At 35.4% G+C, this 24,671-nt stretch overlaps 2 protein-coding genes across 2 annotated transcripts in view; both read left to right on the top strand.

The window, feature by feature from the left end:
* The first annotated feature begins 449 nt into the window (after positions 1 to 449).
* mcm9 (minichromosome maintenance 9 homologous recombination repair factor) lies at positions 450 to 17,884 on the top strand. The gene is made up of 13 exons (XM_082147026.1): positions 450 to 714; positions 3,513 to 3,851; positions 9,160 to 9,476; positions 9,905 to 9,986; positions 10,421 to 10,621; positions 11,648 to 11,773; positions 11,914 to 12,033; positions 13,012 to 13,186; positions 13,327 to 13,529; positions 14,648 to 14,851; positions 14,972 to 15,054; positions 15,144 to 15,289; positions 16,426 to 17,884. Exons 2-13 carry the CDS (start codon positions 3,539 to 3,541, stop codon positions 17,753 to 17,755), a joined length of 3,300 nt encoding a protein of 1,099 aa, XP_082003152.1. The 5' UTR covers positions 450 to 714; positions 3,513 to 3,538; the 3' UTR covers positions 17,756 to 17,884.
* Positions 17,885 to 21,479: 3,595 nt separating this feature from the next.
* cep85l (centrosomal protein 85L) overlaps positions 21,480 to 24,671 on the top strand; it is a 67,297-nt gene continuing 64,105 nt past the window's right edge. Inside the window, exon 1 of the mRNA XM_082148220.1 lies at positions 21,480 to 21,577. Within this exon, the coding sequence (XP_082004346.1) occupies positions 21,562 to 21,577 (16 nt within the window). The 5' untranslated portion in view covers positions 21,480 to 21,561. The remainder of the gene's footprint in view (positions 21,578 to 24,671) is intronic.

Below are 24,671 nucleotides of genomic sequence, written 5' to 3'. Positions count from 1 at the left end.
GTTCATGACCTGCAGAATGGGACATAAGAGAAACCAAAAGTGCTTCTTTCCCTTGCTGTTAATTTTCAATCAAATTAAATGTTCTTGTAATTTACAAGCATAATACGATATTTTTTATTTAATGAGTTTGTTGCATTAAAATGTAATGTAATAATTTGAATACATAATTATTAATTTTGTAATACGTTTATAAGTATATTTAATTAATTTAAATAGTGTACATTATGCATAACTTTCTAAATTTATTTCGAATATAATTTAATAAATTTTCCCTTAAGATATTTTAAAATAAAAGACACAAAAATCGATTAAAAGTCCATTATCAGTGTAATTTCCATTAAACTAAAGGGACTTTTATACTGGCGGTCAGAGGGAGATGCCTCCCTCAACGTCCTCGATATCCGTTTTGCGTTTACTGGTTTATACCAAGTCCAAAAATGGGGGGGTTATTATTTATTACATACCATATAATTTATCAGCGCCAATATAGACATAAAAAAACAAAGCATATGAATGGTAAACTACTTTTACAGTATTATAGCGTGATTAGAATGAATTATCTTGAGCTAAAATTCATAGTTTGTTTACACGTGCTCCCCTACAATCCAGAAAGAGGAAGAATAAACCGCCAAATCTGAAAACACGGACAGGAAGAAACACCCATGTGTGAATGTTGTTAATGTAACGTTACATAACTGCTGCTCGTCCACCCAGGTATGTCAAATACAGCACTGTAAGCAATTAAAAATTAATGGTTATTATTATTCTTGTAGGTTTCAATTGTTTGTAGAAGTTTGCTCAAGAGAGCAATAAGGACAACGGAAATGGTTTGAATGTTTGTTAAATGCATGGTTATGGTATTCTGAACTAATACTAACGTTACATGTCAGGCAGTAACAGCCGTGCCCTTCATCTAAAACTTTTGTATAACGTTAATTGTTTATACAAGTTAACTGTACACTTTTATTAATACAATTTTATGACCTCAAATTAATTAAGAAACTGCATGAAACCTTTATATTTTTATGAAAATAGTACTCAACAGAGGAATGAATATTCAAATATATACATATTTGTCTTTTATTTTTAAATATGAAATAAAAAGAATCGAAATAATACATATTTTATATGGAATTTGTTATAACGTTTGAAATCTGTGTATGTGTGTGTGTGTAGCCTATATATATATATATATATATATATATATATATATATATATATATATATATATATGTGTGTGTGTGTGTGTGTGTGTGTGTGTGTGTGTGTGTGTATATATATGTATGTATGTATATATATATATTAGGGGTGTAACGATACACCAATGCCACGGTTCGGTTCATATCACGGTTTTGGAGCCACGGTTCGGTTCGGTTCGGTTCTGTTTGCTGTGGGGGCAGGGTTCATGGCAGGGCACCACCAGCAATAATAACACTAGATTCACTTTTAACTTAATAAAAACAACAACAACAATAATTTAACTTTTTAACTTTATCTTTATTAATTTTATACATTGGCTTCACGTTTTCTTTAGAGCAGTTAGCACACCTGAGTTAACTAAAATGAAATAAATGTCTCCACTGACTAGTCAGAAATAAACTGCACACCTGAGTAGGGTTGCCAACTTCAGAAAAGTAAAATGCGGGACAATCGTGTTTCTTTATAGGAAAATGAGGGACACTCAAAATATTTACTGTGTCGCACAATGTACATAATTTCAGTGTCTGCAGACTGTAGTTAAGTATATGTTTAAAAGGTTATCAGACAAACACATTTGTATTGCTTAACCTATTTATGTACAATTTAATTCTAAAAATATTTTTAATGTCATACAAAAAAAATGTCACATTACAAACAAACCACCAATCAAAATAACAGCATTTATCTGAAATAGAAAGCTTTTTTAACATTATACATAGGCCTAGTTCAAAAGTTTGAGGTTAGTAAGATTATTTTTTTGGGAAAGAAATTAAAGTAATTGCCTACTTTTATTCAGAAAGGATGCATTACATTAATCAAAAGTGACAGTACATTTATAGTGTTACACAAGCTTTCTATTTCAAATAAATATCTTATGATCTTTACATTCATCAAAGAATCCTGGGGGGAAAAAAACAAAACAGTTTTAAACATTAATAATAATCAGAAATGTTTTTTGAGCATATTATTCCCTCAGGTAGATTACATGTTTTCTTGCGTGGCTGGATGTTGGACTCATGAACAATAATCACGTTGTTTGCATTCGCCAAAATTTGCCGAAATCAAAACGTGGACAGTGAAAGGGAATTACCGTTAGCGCGAGACGAGTCCGGCTTGAAGAGGAAGCGACCAGACGGAGAGGATTTTGTTCGCAAATCAATGTCTCAAAACAATGATTAAAAAAAGCTGTGATATGTCATCATATTGGATGATGACAGGTGTCGGTGATCATTCTCAAGTGTCGTGATCAGCACTGCTGCTGTTGCTGCTGTATCAGTCAGTGGTTGTGACCGGAGGGTCTTCAATCTCAATATGCCGCGGAGTTGCCATCCTGAAGTGCGTATGTAAACTCTCGAGCGTGATCGATCACCCAAATCACGTGACATGCACTTTATTTAGTAAATAATATTATAATATTTAGTAAAACTACAGCTCTTATTAGTTGTTAAAACTGTACTCATTAATTACTATTTAATCAAATGTCAAGGAAGAAAAAAATAGTTTTGTGACAAAGTGAAGTGAGAGTTGGGCAGCAGGGGGCGGGGCGGGGCGCGTTCGGTTCGACATGAGAGTATCGCGGTTCGAACCGTGGCTGTTGTATCGCGGTTTTTCGGTTCGGTTTGAATATCGTTACACCCCTAATATATATATATATATATATATATATATATATATATATACATACATACATATATACACACACACACACACATATATACACATATATATAGTGTATATATATGTGTATATATATGTGTGTGTGTATGTATGTATATATGTGTGTATTCACACACATAGTCACATACATGTATATGTAGTAAAAAAGTAATAAAATATAATGTAAATTAATATGGAAAATATTGTGCAACATTTAATTCATACTTTTGCATTAATCTGAACTACAGATCAATTGATAATTATATAATATTCGCCATTCATCATCATGAAAAACCTGGAAATATTAAGGATAATTTTTGTCATAGAAATTTCTATAGTCACTATTTTTCTAGTTATTTTCTAGAAAATCTTTTTCTTTTTCCCTTTTCTTTCAGTGAATCAGTAAAACTGGTTTACAGATTTGTGATTCCTAAGCAAATTTGTCTGAAATCTAAAAAATGACTTGAAAGGTTAAGGAAATGAATTGGTCAAAAACTGTTTGAAAACAGTGAATCAAACACTTAAATTGTTGTCAAAAATTTTCCTAAATAAATTTGTATACGTATCCGCTACCATGATACACGAGTGTGAAAGGGTTTGTAAAGATGAACTGTAGTAAGTTATAGACAGACCCATCATCCGCTGCTCTCTTCCAGAATACTTTGTCTAAGTGATCCGGTTCATGATGCTCAGTCCGGATCAGGTGTCCTTGATAGGACTGGTGTTTGAGACTTACGTGACGGAGCACCACAAGAATGACGTCCTACAGATCTTCCAGGAGGCCAGTGAAGATACTCACTATCCTGTTGTGGTGAATGCTATGACCTTATTCGAGGACAATATGGAGGTTGGAGAGTGTTTCAATGCGTTCCCCAGCCAGGTCCTGCCTATATTTGACAATGCCCTGCACAGAGCGGCCCAGACCATATGTCAAACTTCTTGCTCACCGCAGGGGAGTTTCAACCTCAAACACAATCTACATGTTCGTATATCAGGTAAGCAAGTGTGAGAACATCCACTCTTTTACACTGACTGACCTGTATCAGGGCTCAACTACGAGGATTTTATACATTTGCTCTGTATATTCCTGACCAGCCCGATGAGTTTTGAGGAGTGTTTTAAAAAAGCTTTATTTTTGTGTTTTTGTTTGGCAAAGCTAGTGGTGCAGAAATTGCACATTCCACCTTTATTCACCTTTGATTAGTTCAGGGGAAAATATAAGAACAAATATTATGTGTAAAAAAAAAAAATCCAAATCAATAAATAAAGGGATAAATAATAATAATAGGACAATAATCATTAACGCTTTACATTGACTATAACAAATAATTGTATTCAGTTTTATGAATGTATTATATTTGTTTTAATTGTAAGTAAAGTGATTTCTAATCTCAACTATTCTCATTTTACCTGTACAATAAAGCTTGAATCATATATTTTATTATGTTCAAAACATTATTACATACATTTATATACAATACCTTATGTAACATATTATTATAATGTAATATACATAATGTTGTATATTATATTGAAATATTTTTTATTTAATTTTTAGTTATTTATAAAACATTAGTTATTTAGAATTTAAGTAAATAATGTTTTTTCTCTGTATATTTATTTATAATCTTAACTAATCTTGTTTTACCTGTACAGTAAATATTGAATCATATCTTTCATTAAGTATTTTCAAAACATGATTACATTTGTATTGTATATAATTATTACCTTATATGAAATATTCTTATGCATTATTAATTTATCATTATTAAATATTATTATATAATATATAAAAAGTTTTTATATTACTTATATATATATATATATATATAAAACATATTATTATATATATTATTATATAATAATTAATAGAATTTAAGTGAATATTTTTTTCTTTGTAATTAAAAAAAAAATCTCAACTAATCTCGTACCTGTAAAGCTTGATCCATATTTTTCATTAAGTATTTTCAAAACATGATAACATTTATACAGAATTATTTCCTTACACCAAATATTCATAATAATAATAATATGATATAGCATAATATCAATAAATATTATGACTAAAAGTCATAATAAAGAATATTTATAAATAAAAGACAGCTAAAAACCTATCTCTTCCGTGAGCACTTAACCTCATAAATTTTTTTTTTTTTAAACCGATGTTTTTCCCTTTGAAACATCACTTATCAGGCTTATGCTACTCTGAATAATACCTGAACTTCGTATTTTGAGCACTTCTTGTGTTGTTGTTGTTTTTTGCCTCTTTATGATGACTCGCTTAAATTAGTCCTAATTTGTAAGTCGCTTTGGATAAAAGCGTCTGCTAAATGACTAAATGTAAATATTAATGATGTATATTCATGTTAATATTTATGATTTTAAAATATTAAATGAAAAATGTTTTAAATTCATATTTTATATTTCATTTCAGGGAGAGAGTGAGAAAGAGAGATCAGTTAAGCATGAATGTTTGGCATTGATTTATTAATGAAAATTGTTCTCAGGTGTTTCCAACTTATCTATCCACTTAAGTGCTAAAGTGTGTTTGGCCTGATAATAATGTACTCTGTACTGTATACTCCATAGAATATGCTATAAATGTTACATCTCTAACAAATGCAACCATTAGTCCTGTTTGTGCACAACAGTAAACAATTCCTCTATTTCCAGTATGACATTCCTCCCAGTGATCACAAGTGGCTTGTATATGGCTGACTGTTCTCTTTGTGTAACTGGTAGATCTGCTGCTATAAAGCCGCAGAGTGCCTCCAACTGTCTGCTTCATTTGCTCTTGAATGCTTGCAGCCTATTAGTTTGTCAATGCAACACAGAGGCTGTTTCCCACTACAGGCAATTAGACCCCAGCACACCGTGGCAGACAGCTCATTTGTCCTGCCGTGAACTGTTATCTGTTATCATGGTCGCTTCCTCTGATCTAGTGTCATATAACCTGCACGATATGCTGATGTATTCTTCTCTGTAACAACAGTCTCGTTATGTTGGCTCGCCGGTGTGCAGGAGCTGGAGAGAGATCAGATGAAGCTTTTAGAAGGTGGTCAGGTGTGAGCGCAAACACTGCATGATGTAACAACAAGATGAGCAACGGCTCTGCAGGAAGGGTATTGATCCGGATCTGAGGACAGGGAGGATGTGTCATGTGAGAGGGTCGGACAGACACAGGCTTTCTGAGAAAAGAACAGCTGAATGAGGCTTCAAAGGAATAGTTCGGGAAAATTCTGTCAGTGTATTTGCTTGGTATGTGGTGTAGGCGTAAATGATTCCTCAAATTGTGTGACTTGTTGGGGAAACATTTCAGTGCAGCGCGTGATCTAACTGATAATTGGCAGCAGAGTTATTATTAACTGAAAGTAAAACTTTTTTTTATTTTTTATTGTTCATTGAAATAAAGCTGAAATAAAATATATTAGATAAGACTTGGCAACTAAATGAAGTTGAAACACTAATATTACTTAATGGAAATTAAAACTTTATGGCCTGGTTTCACAAACAGGGCTTAGATTAAGCCAGGATTAGACCTCAGTTTAATTATGACATTTAAGTAGCTTTTTATAAACATGCCTTTTACTGGTGTGCATCTTGAGACAAAACAATGGCACTGACATATTTTAAGAAAGTGGAAGTTGCTTTCAGTTAAAACAGCTCAAACATGTATTTTAGTCTGGGACTAGTTTAAGCCTTGTCTGTGAAACCAGGGTTAAATTAAATAGAAATTACTCCTAAACACAAACAGTAATATAAAAAAAATATAAAAAATGACTACAGCACATAAGAAACAACAACATGAAAATATACATTTAAACACTAATTTAAAATATTAGTAAAATCTATAAATAATATTAAAATATAGGATATAATAGTATACTAAAATTGTATTATATATATAAAATTAATACTAAAATACCACTGCTTGGACTATAAAATTGTGCAAGAATCTCATTATTGCTTTGGGTATGGAGGTACGCAAGTCATATGTGACCCTGGATCACAAAACCAGGCACAAGTAGCACAGGTATATTTAGGCAATAGCCAACAATACATTGTATGGGTCAAAATTATAGATTTTTCTTTTATGCCAAAAATCATTAGGATATTAAGTAAAGATCATGTTCCATGAAGATATTTTGTAAATTTCCTACAGTAAATTTATAAAACATTTATTTTTGTGAGTGAATGCAGCACAGTCGTGAACAGAGAGATTTTAGGTGGGCTGTTTTGACTTGAGTTAGTAAGCAACCACATAGCAATTCACTAAAAACTATTCAAAACACTTTGCAATCACATAGCAACGCCCTTACATTGTGTCATGGGCTTTCATATGGGTGAGCAGCACTCATTTAAACCAATGTAATTGTTATCTGAAGATGGATTCAGTCAAGAAGACTGCTGTAGGGAGTGTGTCAGCAATAATCAGCTGACTGACCTTTCCTGTTCCCTGGATGTTTTATCCTGTTTTGTGGACAATGGGAGAGTTATAAATAGCCTGAGTGCAGACTCCTCTCATAGATCCAGCGTGCTGTGAATATGAAAGGGGGTCTGAAAATAGGACACAAAGCCATAAAAAGCACATAGACCGTTGGCCATATCACGATGAACAACCACGTCATGTGTCTGAATGCTTTCATGCTTTGGTGAAGGTCATTAGAGAGAAAAATTGTGTATCCAGGTGGTGTCTCTGCAGTCCTGGGGGGGTGACATGTCTGTTTTCTTCCTGAATATGTGTGATGATGTGCCTGTATCATAAAGAAGGTCAGACTGGACAATATACAGTATTTATATACATTTTTAGTAAGATATTTAAAAAAAAAGCCCACTAAGGCTGCATTTATTTGGTCAAAAAAATTGTAAAAACAGTAATATTGTGAAATATTTATTATAACTTTTTTTCTATTTGCATATATTTTAAAATATAATTTATTTCTATGATGGCAAAGTACATTTTTTTGCATAATTACTAGAGTCTTCTGTGTCTCATGATCCTTCAGAAATCATTCTGATATGATGATTTGCTGCTCAAGAAACAATTATTATTATTATCAATGTTTAAAACAGTTGTGCTGCTAAATATTTTTGTGAAAACCAAGATATACATTTTTTTGAATTCCTTGTTAAAAAGGAAGTTCAAAAGCTATACATTTTTTTGTTTAGTTATTTCTTTTGTAACATCATAGATGTTTTACTGTCACTTTTGAGAAAAAAATTATTCATCCTTGCTGAATAAAAGTATTATTTCCTTAAAAAAATCTGACTGAGCCTGAACATTTGAACAATGTGTGTATGTATGTATGTATGTATGTATATGTAGTTAAATATTATTTTACCTACATATAATGAACATTTGTAATACATGAAAAGTGGGAGCCTTTGAATTTTTTTTGTGATTTTGTGAGTGAATCGTTTAATCAATTAATTGACATTTGTACAGTTTGAACTGATTCATGTAAATGTCTGATGACAGTCTTTTTAGGAAATCTAATGGTCAAAACCATTAAAATAATAAAAAAATTCACAAAGGTGCGTATTTTAATCAAAACCATGATCACGAATATATCATGAATATTCAGTATTTCTGCCAGCCGTAATCTGCTTATCTAAAAACTGCAGGATGACATACACAGGAAGAGTATGAAGATTGTTTTAGATGACGTGTAGGCAGAGAAGGGAGGTTTGTGTTTGATCCCTGAGGTATGTGGGATGGATTGTATTGCATTGTGGCGAAGCCAAGTGCTTTTCTCTCACGTCCTGTAGGAGATGATTGCCGTCACCTGTAATTACACGCTCTTCATCTGTAGCCCTGCAGACGTGACTCATCCGAACAAACACACTTTACTCAAACCCATTTTCTCTGCAGCTTCTACTGTCTGTATCTGTGGTTAGAGGGGAGAGAGAAAAAATGTATGCAAGTTTATTGCCTAAGTAACTTTGACATTTGATTATTCTTTCTTTCATGTTTTTCTATGATCATGCAACCATGCTGGGCCAGGCCATATTCAAATATTGAATGTGCTCTGAGTTAATTTATCATGCAAGAAAGTGCAAGAGACTGTAACTCCGCTTTTGAACTTTTCATTTATGAATATACAGTGCCATCTAGCAGTTGGAGACCATAACTGCTGAAACGGGAGTCCTAAAAGACTTGTGGAATAACACTGACACCTAGTGCTTTATATAATGCTTGCTTATTCCTTCAAGAGAAATAGTCCACCCAATAATGTAAACTGCCACCAACTGAATATACATATATATTTCTCTGCTAATAACTGATTTTCTACACATATGCAGGTTTACCTATGTGTCCCGAGCTGACCAGAGATCACATTCCTAAAGCTAGAGATGTGGGCCACTTCCTGTCCGTCACAGGCACAGTCATCCGCACCAGTGTGACCAAAGTGCTGGAGTATGAGAGAGACTACATGTGCAATAAATGCAGGCACGTGTTCTCCGTGCAGGCTTCTTTTGAGCAGTTTTACACCTTCACTCCACCCGCCAGCTGCCCCAATGAGGATGGATGTAATTCTTTCAAACTCACCTGCCTGTCAGGGAGTGACGCCCCTCCGGCCGCCTGCAAGGACTTCCAGGAGATCAAAATCCAAGAGCAGGTGAGGCACCAGGGATGTGCTTTATTCAGGGACAGTCACCCTGGAGCAACCTGCTGCTGAAGAAATAGTTCACACAAAAATGAAAAATCTATTGACCACTCTTTGTTTTTTATGTTACCCGAGCTCTAAAATGACATTTTAGGTATCGTAAAAGTAGTCCATACGACTTGTACACTGTATTCCAAGTCTTTTGCAGCCAAATGACAGAATAAAAGTGTCTTGATATGCAACTCAAGGGATTCATTTATTTATTTATTTTTAAGTTTTAATTAATGTAAAAAAATTTATTAAAATTAAATAATTATAAATAAAATATGCATACATGTAGATGTGAAGTAAACGCATTTACCCATCTAAGGATAAATAGTTTGTTTATTTCTACATGTCAAAGTCTGTAAATTTCCTGACCAGCGCTCCTTCACTAACAGGTACAGAAACTGTCGGTGGGCAGTATCCCTCGATCCATGCTTATTATCCTGGAGGATGATCTTGTGGACAGCTGCAAATCAGGTAAATGCAGAGTATTGATGGAAATAGAGTCCAGTCTGTAGTTTATTTCATGTATTTACTGGCTTTAACAACTTGACAGTGCAGGAATGAGATCTTTGCTCAGTCCTGCTCACCGGTAATACAGTGTACATGACTGGCTTTATTAGATTTCCTTACGAATGAATTCAGAATGAAACTTTCTGTTGTTTTCAGTTATGTGCTTTAGTGCAATAACAATAAAATTAATGGAGAACATTTTTCCTATACAACTTACGTATATATAATGCCTTTTTAACATCATATTATACTGGACAGTTCATTCTGTTCATTTTTTAAACACTGTGTTTGCTTGCTGTTTATTTTAACTTTTTTCTACTGATATAATAATAGTAACATCCCTCAGGGCAACATCACGTGTCTGTTTCCCTCATGATGCTGTCATGTGTTTCTCGCAGGCGATGACATCACAGTGTATGGGGTTGTGTGTCAGCGCTGGAAGCCGATGTTTCAGGATTGCCGCTGTGATGTGGAGATTGTGCTGAAAGCAAACTATATCGAGGTCAATAATGAGCAGTCCACCACAGCACTGGTGCTGGAAGACATTCAGAAGGAATTTGAAGAATTCTGGGACAGTCACAAACATGACCCCATTGCCGGTACACAGTTGGTGTCTCTTTAAATATCGAAACTCAGTCTAGTAGTACAAATAAGCAGTACGCCATTTTCAATACCATGTCTCTTCGGCATTTAAAAGATTCCTCTCTTTCTTATTGCTATCCAAACTCAATTACAGTCCTTGTAGAGGACGTTGAGTTGATGAGGACCATGAAACAGTGTTGTAATTTGTTTCCAGTGGTGTTTGCTGAGGCACAACATCACTATTAGGCTACTATTGCTCATAGGGTTATTGGATCAGGGATTTGAACAAATCTCTGACTGAAAGTATTAAATGTTGGCATGTAACTCATACTGTTTAGTTTGTGCTGCTGCGCACAAGAATGATACTTCAATGTGGCTTTTTGAGGAAAAGTGGTTTATTACTTTTCTACACAGTCAAATGTATGGAAGCTTGTTTCCGCCATGGAATAAAACAATTTAAAAGATAATTGCGACTTTTTAGCTCATAATTGCGAGATATAAACTCCCAATTCTGACTTTTTCCTCACAATTTGCGAGTTTATATCTCGTATATCTCTCAATTACGAGTTTATAAACTTGCAATTGAGAGTTATAAAGTCTAATTCTAAAAAAAAAAAAAAAAATCTTCGGATTCATCAATATGAATATTGAGAGTTTATATCTCATTTTCTGACTTTAAAACTCACGCAATTCTGAGGGAAAAAAAAGTCTGAATTGTGAGATAAAAATATTTTTTTGTTCTGTGATGGAAACAAGCTTCCATACAGATGTATGATTTTCACGAGGTGTATGTTAGAAAAGGTTGGGAGGGGGAGTAGGGAACTACCTGGTTATGGATTAGAAACTGCTCAGATAACCTCAGCATACACCTAGGACACCCTAACAACCCCCTCAGCAACACCCAAGCAACTCCTCAGCACCATAGCAACCTCCCAGAAAACCCTAGCAACCACTCATAATGTGGGACAGCTCATGGGATTCAATGTGGTTTTATGAATCATAATCTCTGTTTCTCATTCTCTCTCTCTCTTGACATTCTGAAGGCAGGAATGAGATCTTGATGAGTCTATGCCCTCAGGTGTTCGGCATGTACGTCGTCAAGCTGGCTGTTGCTATGGTTTTGGCAGGTGGGGTACAGAGAATAGATGCGTCTGGAACTAAGGTGAGAGGTATGTGTTCACACTCCACGTAATGGACAGTCTGACATTTGGGCTTCTCATGAAAAAAAGTTGAGAGGTGTGCTTGAAAAGTGTATTACTCTTGTGAATAAATCTGAATAGCTCTGACTCAAACTATGCGCTCTGGGTAGGAGAGTCTCATCTGTTGCTCGTGGGCGATCCAGGCACTGGGAAGTCACAGTTTCTGAAGTACGCTGCTAAGATTACACCGCGCTCCGTGCTCACTGCAGGAATCGGATCTACTAATGCAGGTTCCACACGTTCTTCTGAACCTCACTTTACCATCTATCTCATTGACATTTGGAATAAGCAATCACACTGGGGGGGGGGGGGGGGTTTAATAGCATAATTGTATATATACTTCGCCTTTTGAAGTACTTCACTATTTCTACTGTGCACAGTATGCACAATTTCTGTATATATATTCAAATTGTGCATGAGAATTTCTGAGAAAAGGAAGCAGAAGTTCACTTCACCTGACAAAATTCATTAGTTCTCCTTGCAACATCTTGATATGCACAGATTAGTGGTTTTAAATGTAACATAATATACTTTTGTGAAGAAATGTATATATATTCTATATAATATGTATATATGTATATTTCCACATTTTATTCATCAAAGAATCCTATAAAAAATGTCCACAAAAATATTAAGCAGAACAACTGTTTTCAACATTGATATTTTAAATTATATTTTGAAAGAAAACTATTATTTTAAATTTATTTTAAAAAGTATACATTTTCAATAACTTAGACTTCTTTCAAAATCATTTAAAAAAACTTAGTGTATATGTAAATACTATGAATTGTTTAATTCTTCATAGTCGGAACCCCTAAAATTTGTGATAAGTGATAATAAAATAAGTGATCAATAGGTGTTTAATATAAAGATAAATATGATTTGGTTTCTTTACTGTTACTGTTACATAGTTGACTTGTAACACTCCTGAGATGAATTAAACAATCAAACAAAAAAATGCCAGAGCCAAAACTTTGTATAGTACTGAAGTATTTTGCAGTGTCTGATGGGTCCATTTTCTCACCCACCTCCTATGAAGTTAAATATTGTTGCACATTTGTTTGCAACAAAGTTTGCTACATTGCTGTATACACATACTCTGTATTTTTTTATTTAGAAAAATACTAGGCAATATTTTAATTTCTATTGTGCAGTAAGCAATTAGTGCTGTTGCGTCATTGTTTACATGATTGTGAAACGCTGGTCAGGTCTGACGGTGGCGGCTGTCAAGGACTCAGGAGAGTGGCACCTGGAGGCAGGAGCGCTCGTTCTCTCTGATGGAGGTCTGTGCTGCATCGATGAGTTCAACAGCATCAAAGAGCACGACCGCACCAGCATCCATGAGGCCATGGAGCAACAAACCATCAGTGTGGCTAAAGCTGGGTGAGTGTTGGGGGAGGAAATAATGTCACACACATGAGTCTAGAGGGGGAATACGAATTTTCACAGATACATTTCTTGCATTTTTATTATCCAAAAGCTTGTGAGCATCACATTAAATCTCCCACTTTCCTCTTTGGTAGAATGGTGTGCAAACTGGACACAAGGACCACCATCCTGGCAGCTACTAACCCAAAGGGGCATTATGACCCTAATGTGTCGGTTTCCGTGAACGTGGCTCTCGCGAGCCCCCTCCTGAGCCGCTTTGACCTTGTTCTGGTTCTGCTGGACACTAAAAATCCAGAATGGGACAAAATAATCTCCTCCTTCATCCTACAGAACAAAGGTTTGTCCCAGAGAAGAGCTTTGTTTTGTAATATCAGACTAGTATAATATTAATGTTATGTTATGTTATGTTATGTTATGTTATGTTATGTTATGTTATGTTATGTTATGTTATGTTATGTTATGTTATGTTATGTTATGTTATAATAATATGAAGGGACAAACTGGAAATAATTATATGAAATCTCAATATATATTTATTTATCCTGAATATAAAGAAAGTTAAAAAAATCCAAATATATAGTTCCAACTACATATTAGGATGTACATATATATATTCAGACCTATAACTGAATATTCCGATTTACACCTATATATTCAAAATGTATATTTTATTTATTCAGGTTTGTATATTTATTTTAGACTTAAGTATATATTTGGATTGACATAATATTTTTAAATTAATCATATTTAAAAAATTGGTAACTTATATTTATATATACTAATATATATATATATATATATATATATATATATATATACAGTGTATATATATAGTATATGATTATTTTTAATAATAATAGATTTATGAAGTAAATATAAAATTATCCATTTGATTTGATTTTTAAATAGTACATTTAATTTAATTAATAATATAAATCAAATTATAAATGTAATATTTGACACATTTATAATATTCAAATTTTTCACAGTAAAAGTGGGTCTTTATATATAAATGCCTTCGCATTTCAAGACCATACAAAATGTTTTTTGGTTTTGGGGTTTTTTTTTACACATTTTTAACTTGATACCTTTTACATTTTTAACTTGGTATTTTACATGTTTTTGTTTACATGGCATACAAGAAAATGTAGTTTGTAAGGCATCATCTAAAGTGTTATTGGATCAAACACACCCCTATCCAGCCCGATTGCTGGTTCGTGCCTCTCTTGTGGGATTTGTTGCTTGTTCGGTCTTCGTTATTTTCTCAAGTGATGCCACTTTGATAGGAAAGCCTGTTCCCTCGAGGGTTGGATCACCCCTCATTTGGCTTAGAATCTCTTTGATACTGAGTAGAAGTTAATGGTGAAGCCTTGCCATTTGTTGCGTATTTATAAAATATTCATCTTAACATCTCTCTCTTTATCTCAACTCTCTTCCTTCGTGATTTCCCCACAGGAGCTCCAAGTGAGTCTTCATGTTTATGGAGTATGGAGAAGATGAGGGCCTATTTCTGCCTGATCAAGACTCTTAAACCTTGCATAACACAGGAAGCAAACGCCATCCTGAGCCGCTACTATCAGCTTCAGAGACAGAGTGACAGCCGAAATGCTGCGAGGACAACCATCCGCATGCTGGAGAGTCTCAGCCGCCTAGCTGAAGGTCAGATGCTAACATCTAGCATATTATCTGATCTTCTTCCCTCTGCTTTTCCACAATAAGTTGTTATTTGCTAGAAGCCATATTCAAAACCGTATCTGACTGTGTCTCTGTGTGTTTCAGCTCATGCCAGGCTGATGTTCAGAGAGACGGTGACAGTAGAGGACGCTGTTGTGGTGGTGTCTGTTATGGAGTGCTCCATGCAGGTAGTTTTATTAATGCTGATGCTACTCTATATTCCTGAAGCTATATTACATTTTTGAGTTGAGGATAAGCATTTTTTTCTTTACCTCAGGGAGGCGCTCTACTTGGAAATGTGAATGCTCTACACACATCTTTTCCTGACAATCCCTGTGAACAGTATAAAACACAGTGTGAGGTTGTGCTCGAGAGGCTGGGATTGACTGAGATCTTACACAAAGAACTGCTAAGACTCTCGAGGTAAATTGAATCATACATACACACACTACCATTCAAAAGTTTTTTTTTCTTTTTAAAGAAATTAATCTTTGCTTTTTTTTCAACTTGTATTAAATTTGATTTTAAAAATTGCAGTTACAAAAAATGCTGTTAATTTGAACTTTGAGTGAAGAATCCTAAAATGCATCATTGTTTTCACAAAAATATTAACAAAAAAAATATTGAATATTAAAATATTAATAAGATTTCTGAAGGATCATGTGGGACTGGAGTAAAGGCTGCTGAAACTTCAAGAATAAATTACATTTTAAATTATATTCAAATAGAAAACAGTACATTTTAATTGTAATAATAGCTTATAATATTACGGTTTTACTGTATTTTGATCAAATAAACGCAGCTTTGTGAACATAAGAGACTTCCTTCAAAATAATATTTAATTGCAAGTTTAATTTCATTACTGGTTATGTTTTGTTTGTTTTTTTCCAAATATTAAATTGATGAAATTTAATTATCAGTATGAATAAATTAAATTGTGATTTTAAATTAGCATTGCATAAATGTTTATGTGATTATATCAAAATAGTCAATAATACATATATTACTTATGTAAATCATTTAATAAATAGTTCATTTAATTTCATTAGCATTATTTTTTTTTTATTTAATTTAATATTTCATTAGTAATATGAATCAGTTAAATGATAAATGTATTATATTACATGAATTATTTGCTTTTAATTATATTTATATGTTTAAATAGTAGGCCTCAAATTCATTTAGTATGTGGGGGCATATTTTCAAATCAAAATGTTGAAATTTAATAAAAAAAAATTAGTAGTTTGCATCACTAGATAGGCTATTACTGAATAGCAGTCACTGAACATTTCTATCGTAAAACAGTTTTCTAATACTTACATCTAATTGCATCTTTCCGCGAACTCTAGTTGCGTTGTGACAGTGACAGTAAGAACCGCCTTCTTTGATATGATTGGCCATCTCAATCATTTTGATCTTTTTATCTTTTTATCATCCTGACAACAAAAATCTTTACTCATTCTATACTAAAATAAGATGAGAAAATATGAATTCTTTTTTATTTATTTATTCATAGCTCAGACAAAATGAAAGCAATAAAGGCTTTTATGTTCTTGTAGGCTACAGAGCAGAAGACCGGACTCCCCTAAAGGTACCGAACCACGTAGTGACCTCACCATTGAGCGTGCAGCTGTTGAGAATCACGGTAACCGTGATGTGACCACTAATTCAGACGCTGACCTGGACTGGTTCCACTCCTTATCCAGCCCGACTGGTACCGGCTCCATCATTCACACCTCCACACAGAACACTACGACCACACTACGCCGTGCAGTGTTGCCTAGCAACAGCCGTTCCAACCGCTGCAAGGGTTCTGCGTGGGAGAAGGATGAGGATAAATCCACGGTTGAAGCTGTAGTGGAAAGGGGCTCCAAAAAGCTCAGAGGCAAACGACTGAAAGAGATGAAAGCGGCCCTCCTGCTGAACGAAGGAACAGTTTTAGGAGGAACTGATGATGATGTGTTCTCCCACAGTACACCCATGACAGGGAAGAAACCCTCAAAAAGGAAAAACACAGCCATGAGTCTTCCTGACATAGACCAGGAGGCTGATTTCAGACCCGAGAGTGGAGAGGATTTACGCAGGAGACTCACAAACTTCACATTCAAGCCGAGAGAGAGAATGTGTCATGCCGATCAGTCGGTTGTAAACTCTAACACAAGTGCCAAAGTTGCGGTGCGAGAAGTGGCGAAACCTAGCGCACCTCAGATGAGGGATAAACAGGCCGAGAGGAACCAGTCGAGCTCACGTCCTCCAGCAGAGGGCAGCAGAGCTAATAACATGCTCCGACTGGGAACTCGCAATAAAAACAAGGACGTTTCCTCAGAGGTCTTGAATGATGAGAGCACAGCTCAGAAAGGGACGTTTGAGGACACTGAACATCAACAACAGCTGCTGCCGAGACTGAACAGTCTCTCTCCAGGTGAGAATAATGGTAACACTAATAAACACCCACAATCCTTACCAAAGACAGACCACCCAAAGACTAAGGTGGCCAGCTCCACTCTGGACAAACTTTCCAGATTCTCTTTTACGGGCTTAGCTGAGGAAAAGACTGGAGATGAAACAATCCCTGCTCCACCGGAGCCACAAGAAGCCATAAATGGCAGTACAAACAAAGTGGCAACAAGCACAGTTTTGGAAGACCAGGAGATCACAAGCACACAGATCAGGACAAATATAACCACAGATGTGAAGAGCAGCGCACTGCAGACGGGCCACACGAGGACAGAACCCTCCGACAGACAGGAAGAATTCAGAGAGAATGCTTCAAAGAAGAGGAGATGTTTTGAGTTGAGCTCCGGAGGATCCGCAGGACTCCTTAAAGGTTTTTCACTGTTCAGCTCGTCTGTCATAGATGATGAAGATCTAGACGCTGACTGGAACTGATGCAGCAAGAGACGTTTGTTGTGTGTAATACAAGTATATATCATTTATATATAGGCTACATATATACTTTTTTTTGTGTGTTTAAATGTAAATGCATTTTTATCAATATCAATAAAAATTTTGTCTGGTTTTGTTTTCTCAAAAATTCAGTTTATACAGTTACGTGCAGTTAATATAGTTAAAGCTGCAGTCCGTAACTTTTGGTGCTCTAGCGGTTAATAAACAGAACTGAATGCTTCTTGCGGAAGAACATTGTTGCCGGAACTACTTCTCTCTGTTTATGTCTATGAGGAGTCAAGCAGGTTCTGGGCTACTCCGCAGTGGTACGACTCGTACCAGTCTAAAATAGTCCGAATATAAACACTTATTATAAGTGGACCGTAGTGATTCAGGATAAGACAAAAACACAGTTTGGAAAATGGATTCATACTTGCTCATTATATAAATTTTGAACAGAAAAAAAGTTACGGACTGCAGCTTTAAATTAGATTTATTGTTTATATTTGCAAAGCTTTTTATAAATATCATCAAAATATAAGCAATATCTATTATCTTTTTCCTCTTTTTCTTTTGCCAAAATTTTGAATAGGATCATTTATGTAATTAATTTTCTAAGTTTTTATTATAATTTATTTTATTTTCATTTTAGTATTTTAAAAGGTTGTTTTTTTCCCAGGCCCGTTTATTTATAAACATCTTAATTCAAACATCACAAACTTTTTAACATTGCTCTTTAAAAAAATAAATAAATTATAGGCGTCTCACATCTGCAACTTATAAGCAGAACTGTTGAGAGTGATATATTATGCACTTTTGTTGCATTCCTCTTTTATGAGTGCATTGCCACTGTTCCTGCTGAATACTAAATAGGTTGTAAACTTCTTGGTGGTTTTGACATCATAATCATGATGGTTTATGAATTATCCATGTTTGGGTCCGGGTGGACTAAGAAGGCCTAAATGTTTTATTTCAGAAAAGCGAGAATAATAATGTATTCCCATTAAGTGAATAACCAGTTCTAAATGTATAGCAAAACAATTCAAGAATCAGGCCAGTTACAGTTAACAACAGTGAATGTTTAATTGACGTGCCGTGATTTATTGTTCAACAATAGCTGCACTCGGCCAGCAAAAATAAAGCCAGACTTATGGTGTCTTTCAGCTAATGTAAAGTCAAATAACCATCCAAACAGATTCTTGGATGCTTAGCGGACGCTGTAAGAGATGTTTTCAGGCTTGAACAATTCACCCCATGGGAACAGTGAATGACACCTTGGTGAGGAGATGTTGTCTATCGTCATGGAGATGGATTGCGTTCCATCGGGAGTTTAGGGATGAAGGTACTGCAGTAGGTGATAATAGGATCATACAGGCTCTGCCATTCCCAAGGTCAAAATCATGGACAGGTCTCAATTACATTTTGCTTGTTTATCATTCAAACCTCTTCAATAGCAAGAAATCAAGTTCACCCTTTTCGTTTTTTGCCGTTTTGTACAAAACAGGAAATTAATCGTCTTTTTAAGCAATTTTAAGCATTGTCTTTATAAACAAGGATGTGCTTTTATTGATGCATCTGTTAATATGTGACCGTAATAAGCTTCTGTTTTGTTTTTTGAACCAGTTATGAGATCATTTCCATTGACTGGCTGAGTTACTATGAAGTCTAACCTTCTGTTGGAGAGGGTCAAGGTCTGTACAGCTTCAGTATTCCTTTCAGAGCTGCGGTCCAGAGAGGCTGAAGGTAAGATGAGACGTTAATGGATCCTAAACTTCCTGCAGATGGATCACTGGCCTTATCAATAATGAAGCATTATTGATTTAATGTCTCTGAATGTGCCACCAAAGCCCCCAAACTCACCATTACATCATTCCTCTGGCATCTTACAATGTCTTAGAGGTTTTCATTTTGGGACTTAAATATATGTCATTTTAGCCTGACCTGTTTAATAGATATAGAATGACATAGATACAGTTTAAATAGTTACATGCAAGTTTACATACTCCCTACACATCACATTTTTTATGTTTTTTTTTAAAAGTTTTTTTTGGGTCATTTTATATATGTTACCGGTCCTAACCACCCTGAGCGGGACTCATTTTCATAGGCTACTCCTTACAAATTTCCAAAAAATGTAAGATTGTAAATGAAAAGATTAGCTAAAAGCCTTTTGCTCTTCAGGTAAGAAGACTTGAAGCTTTCAATTTCCCGTCAGGTTATTTTGACAGTTTTGAAAGCATTGAATGTGTTGGCTCATGTCAAAAACACATGTCTGAATGGGTTTGTTGTCTTAAGTGAACTGAGCACCTTTAAACCATATTCTGTTCCATTCAGCAGAGAGTTTTGTTTGGCAGGACCCGGCATTTTACTTTTAGGCCCGGTCTGAACACTCTTCTTTTATGGTAAGTCATTTATGCTGCATAATATAGGTAATCCTACGGTAATCCTAATAAATAGGTAATCCTACGTATGCCTTAAAGGGATAGTTCACCCAAAAATGAAAATTCTGTCATCATTTACTCACCCCCAATGACTTCCATAGTAGGAAAAGAAAATACTATGGAAGTCAATGGGGTCCATCAACTGTTTGGTTACAGACATTTTTCAAAATATCTTATTTTGTGTTCAGCAGAAAAAAGAAATTCATACAGGTTTGAAACAACTTGAGGGTGAGTAAATGATGACAGAATTTTCATTTTTGGTTGAACTATCCCTTTAAGACGTTATGATCTACTTCAGTTGCATACACGATCACATGAGCGGGACAGAACTAAACGTGTTGCTCTGACAGTTGGGGTGTAGCTAGATTGCATAAACCCAGAGGTGTAATATGAATGTTGTTTGTGCAGCTCTTCACCTGGAACGCTGCAGGGGAAAAACCATCAATCACTACTGGGAATGGCAGGATTATGGGAGTTATGGGGCAAGCTCTATTCTGCTTTAGAAAAAGCTAGTTTGTACAATTTTTCTGATAAATAGCATGTTTTTGACATGACAGGCATGCATCAGGCACATTAAATGTGTGTAAAGTTGGGCAACACATCCTCTGTACGGTCAGCCATCGCCTGTTTACTGGAAAGAAAATCGCTGATCAAGAAACAGTGACTCACACATGTTAGAAAGTTTGTGAAATGTGCAACATCCTTCTGGTGTTTCAACAGCGTTAAAGGAAATATTCACAGATGAAAGTTCTGTTATTAGTTAGGCTACTCACCTCATGTTGTTCCAAACCTGTATGCAGTTATTTCCCCTCAAGCTCATAAAATTAGTCCATAAAAACTTTTTAGAGCTTGTCATATGTAGTCACTATGAACTGCTGTTGGATGCCAAGAGCTGAGTGGCGATTCAAGCGAATCGAAGTCTGCTGTTGTTCCACAAACACTTCATAAAGGTCCCTCTGACCTAGACTGGTATTGATCTTTGACTATGGTGTCTAGCATGACTGTTGAGACCGGACGTCTCCTGCTGTGATGTGTTTAACAAGAGTCCCACTACTGTGGCTCTGGAAAGCTACAAAGTCAGAAGTCCTGACCTTTGCAGTTCAAACAGGAGCTAATGGGCATCCAACAAAGACTCTTTTGCCAATGGTTTATTTTTGTTTTACCACAATTCATGTGTGGAAGCATCAAAACCCAAGATCCAAATAATTGTGAATTTTAGTGAGACTTGAAAGCAAGTCCTTTTGTCACCCCTATTCAAAAGAGTCTGTGATGTTTCACGTGTTCTCATTGGCTGTGGTTCTCCACGAGGTAACGTATGCTTAGCAAACACCACTTCCTCCCGCTACTTCTGCATAATGTGCATTTCCCATGTCGACCAACAACTGTAAGTTTTGCATTTGTACAACTATATTTTTCTTTTAATTGGAACTGCTTGTAATTTTCTCCTTTCCAGGCCGAGTAATATGGGGCATTGCTATTTATGTCGACACTTGAACTGATTTAAATTTGAAAATGGGCTTTGAGACTCTTATTAATGAATGCTGTTGACCTTTCATGCTTTGCTTTTGGAGATAAAGATCATGTCATAAGAATGAGAATGCAAGAATCATGTTATACTGAATGTGATTGATCCATATTTTATATTCAATTGCAGTTCATTTGTGTATTTTTAAGAAGCAAAGACTTTTGTTAACAGCGTCCAGGTATTTTAAGCAGGAAGTCAAGCTTATATATTTTAAGTATAATATATTTTATATAAAAAATTGGCTAGTACTTTGGCTTGTCTGCAGGCTGGTACTGTTATAATGGATAGTATATGCGTGTGCAGGTCCACTGTGTTATAATGCAGCCACTGGTTTCCTGGCAGTGAGACAGGAAGTGGGGGTTGGGTGCAGTCTGCACTAGTTCGATAAAATTCACAAAAACACTGATTCTTGATGCCCTTGTTTGTACGTCCCACACGCTCCAAACCTCAGGGAATTATTCATGTGGTGGTTCTTTCCCAAACCAGCCCCCGATCTGGTGGCAAAATACAGGAGTGAAGTTGTGAACATTGGTGGCACGGTGTACTGGTCTCTCAGTCCTCTGAGAGGAAATGTGTTGTTTGGGTCGGGTAGCAACAGGGTTCATTCATCTCCAAGAGGGTCAAAGACCTTTTTTCTGTAAAAACACGATCGCTGGTTAGATAAATGAGGCTGGTGTTTATGGAAAATATAGTAGAAATGTTATCTCACTCTGTGCCTGTGTTGATTTTTATCGGTGCCAAATGATTCTGTAATATTGTTTTGTTTCACATGCAGTATATTTTCCACAAATACTTCTAAAATGTACCGCTTATCTACAAAATAATAATAAATAACAAAATTTGTGCCAATTTCGGAATAAATGTTAATTGTGCATTCCCTTGCAAAAGTCACTGTTGTGAGTGATCGCTAAGGTGTTGCAATGTGTTGTGTTGTAATGCATTACAATATTGTTTTACTCCCTAATAAAGTAACTAATCACGTGGAAAGTAACTTTTTTGTGGAAAGTAATCCGTTACATTACTTTTGCATTAGGCTACTTTTTTATGTGGGCTGGCCTTGCTTGCTTGTTTTTTGATAACTAAATAACAAAAAACACACAAAGTTCAATTTTTTGGTAAATGTGAAGGCTCTTTCACACAAAAGTGAAATTAATAAGCCTCAGACTGAAAGAAATGCAAATTGACACCTGTACAGTAGAGGGTGAAGCTCTAAAAGACTCTTAGCTGTGCTGCCATTCTGGATCTCAGAAGAATAGGACATGTGAAGAAAATTCAACACTATGGACAAATTTCAGGCAGCATTTTTGCACCCTTGAGGGGCTCTTCAGGAAGGGGTTTCTAAAGGGAACAAATGGACCCCTTCACGAAGGGCCCTTCCATAAATTTCTAGAACTACAATAAGCATCATGTTCACACAGCGCACACAACTTCTCTGTACTTACTCATGATTTCTCTCAACATGAGGGACAGGAGAACTGTCTGTCAATAAATGGCAAAACAAAGTAACTTGCGTTACTTATTTTAAAAAGTAACAGATATTTTCAGTAGCGTACCGTGGGGTTTCAGTCAGGGCCTTCAGTAACGATCTAACGCCACTGGATATTTTATTGTAAATTTAAGAGTAATGCATTACTAGTTACTTGAAAAAGGTAATCTGATTATTCGCGTTACTTGTAATGCGTTGCCCACAACACTGGTTCTGAATATGTTGATGTGTTGCTATGTGGTTGCTAGGATTTTCTAGGTGGTTGCATTCTGGTTACATAAAGATCTTGATTTTTTTTAATGCTAGGCCACTGATACAGTATGTGTTTGCTAAGTTCTTCTAAGGTGTTTGAGTAATGGCCAAGGTTAAAAGAGCTCACAATGCAAGTGTTTTCTTTGCGTTGTCAGGGCGTTGCTATGCGGATGCTAAGGTGTTATGCGTGGTTACACTGGTTGCAATGATCCCACATTTCTAGGTTTTTCTAGGTGGTTGTCAGGGTGTTGATAGGTGGTTGCTAAAGTTTGGTGTTTTGAGTATGTTAGTGTGTTGTCATGTGGTTGCCAGATTACTTACTTACTTACTCAAATCTCGATAATATTTGGTGTCTAGAATGCTCAGGTCGTGCCTTCGATCCAGTCCAACCCATTTTATTATCCCCCAGGCAAAAATCATGAGTTAGATCACTTGGGTAAGTAATAGCACATCTCTTCTCAATAAGTTGCACTGTCATTCATGCGCTGAAGTTTAATGAGCAATTGTAAAAGCGATGCTTGCCTTAGCAGAGATATGTTCACTGCATGTTGGCAGTATAACAGACCTCAGCTGTTCACAGTGGAGTGTGAGCGCTCTTTGTGTTGTGAAGTGTAGCTGCTCTGTGTGTGTGGAGTGAGTGGGCCAGAACTGTGGCTCAGAGCTTCAGTTGTTTTGGAGACAGGCCTCAGTGTCATCCAGTACCACGGCTCTGTATAGTCTGCAGGAATGTCTGCTCGGTGTCTTTGTTCACTTCCTCAATACCGTTTCCATATACACAGGTGGCCGTCTAGCAAGACTTAACATGTAGCAGAGGCTTCTTTTTTTACTTTCTTTCTTTGGAGGAATACTACTGGTTTTTGTTTTCCATACTGATGCAATGAATAAGGCCTTAAGCTTTCAAGCTTCGAAAAAAGTGAGTTGAGTTGGCCCTTTTCAATGAATTGGTTGATTCAGTTCACAAAGCCAGTCTGAATGATTTGTTCATGAATCTGACTGATTTGGTTATGACACTCTGAACTAGAGTGGAAGATTATCAGAATTTGACTTTTTCAATCACAAAGTTATTTTATTTTATTTTATTTTATTTTATTTTATTTTATTTTATTTTATTTTATTTTATTTTATTTTATTTTATTTTATTTTATTTTATTTTATTTTATTTTATTTTATTTTATTTTATTTTATTTTATTTTATTTATAGACTCTTAGAAGCTA

This window comes from Leuciscus leuciscus (genome assembly GCF_965113295.1).
Source record: "Leuciscus leuciscus genome assembly, chromosome: 19".
Lineage (NCBI taxonomy): Eukaryota > Metazoa > Chordata > Actinopteri > Cypriniformes > Leuciscidae > Leuciscus > Leuciscus leuciscus.
Note: the sequence above shows the minus strand (reverse complement) of the source record. Positions and strands in the feature narration are given on the sequence as shown.

Bases quoted from the DNA above. Each gene is read 5' to 3' on its own strand.
- mcm9 (XM_082147026.1), top strand. From the start codon at position 3,539: ATGATGCTCAGTCCGGATCAGGTGTCCTTGATAGGACTGGTGTTTGAG. The intron at 13,530-14,647 runs GTTTGTCCCAGA...ATTTCCCCACAG, and splicing joins CTTCATCCTACAGAACAAAG to GAGCTCCAAGTGAGTCTTCA. The intron at 15,290-16,425 runs GTAAATTGAATC...ATGTTCTTGTAG, and splicing joins GAACTGCTAAGACTCTCGAG to GCTACAGAGCAGAAGACCGG.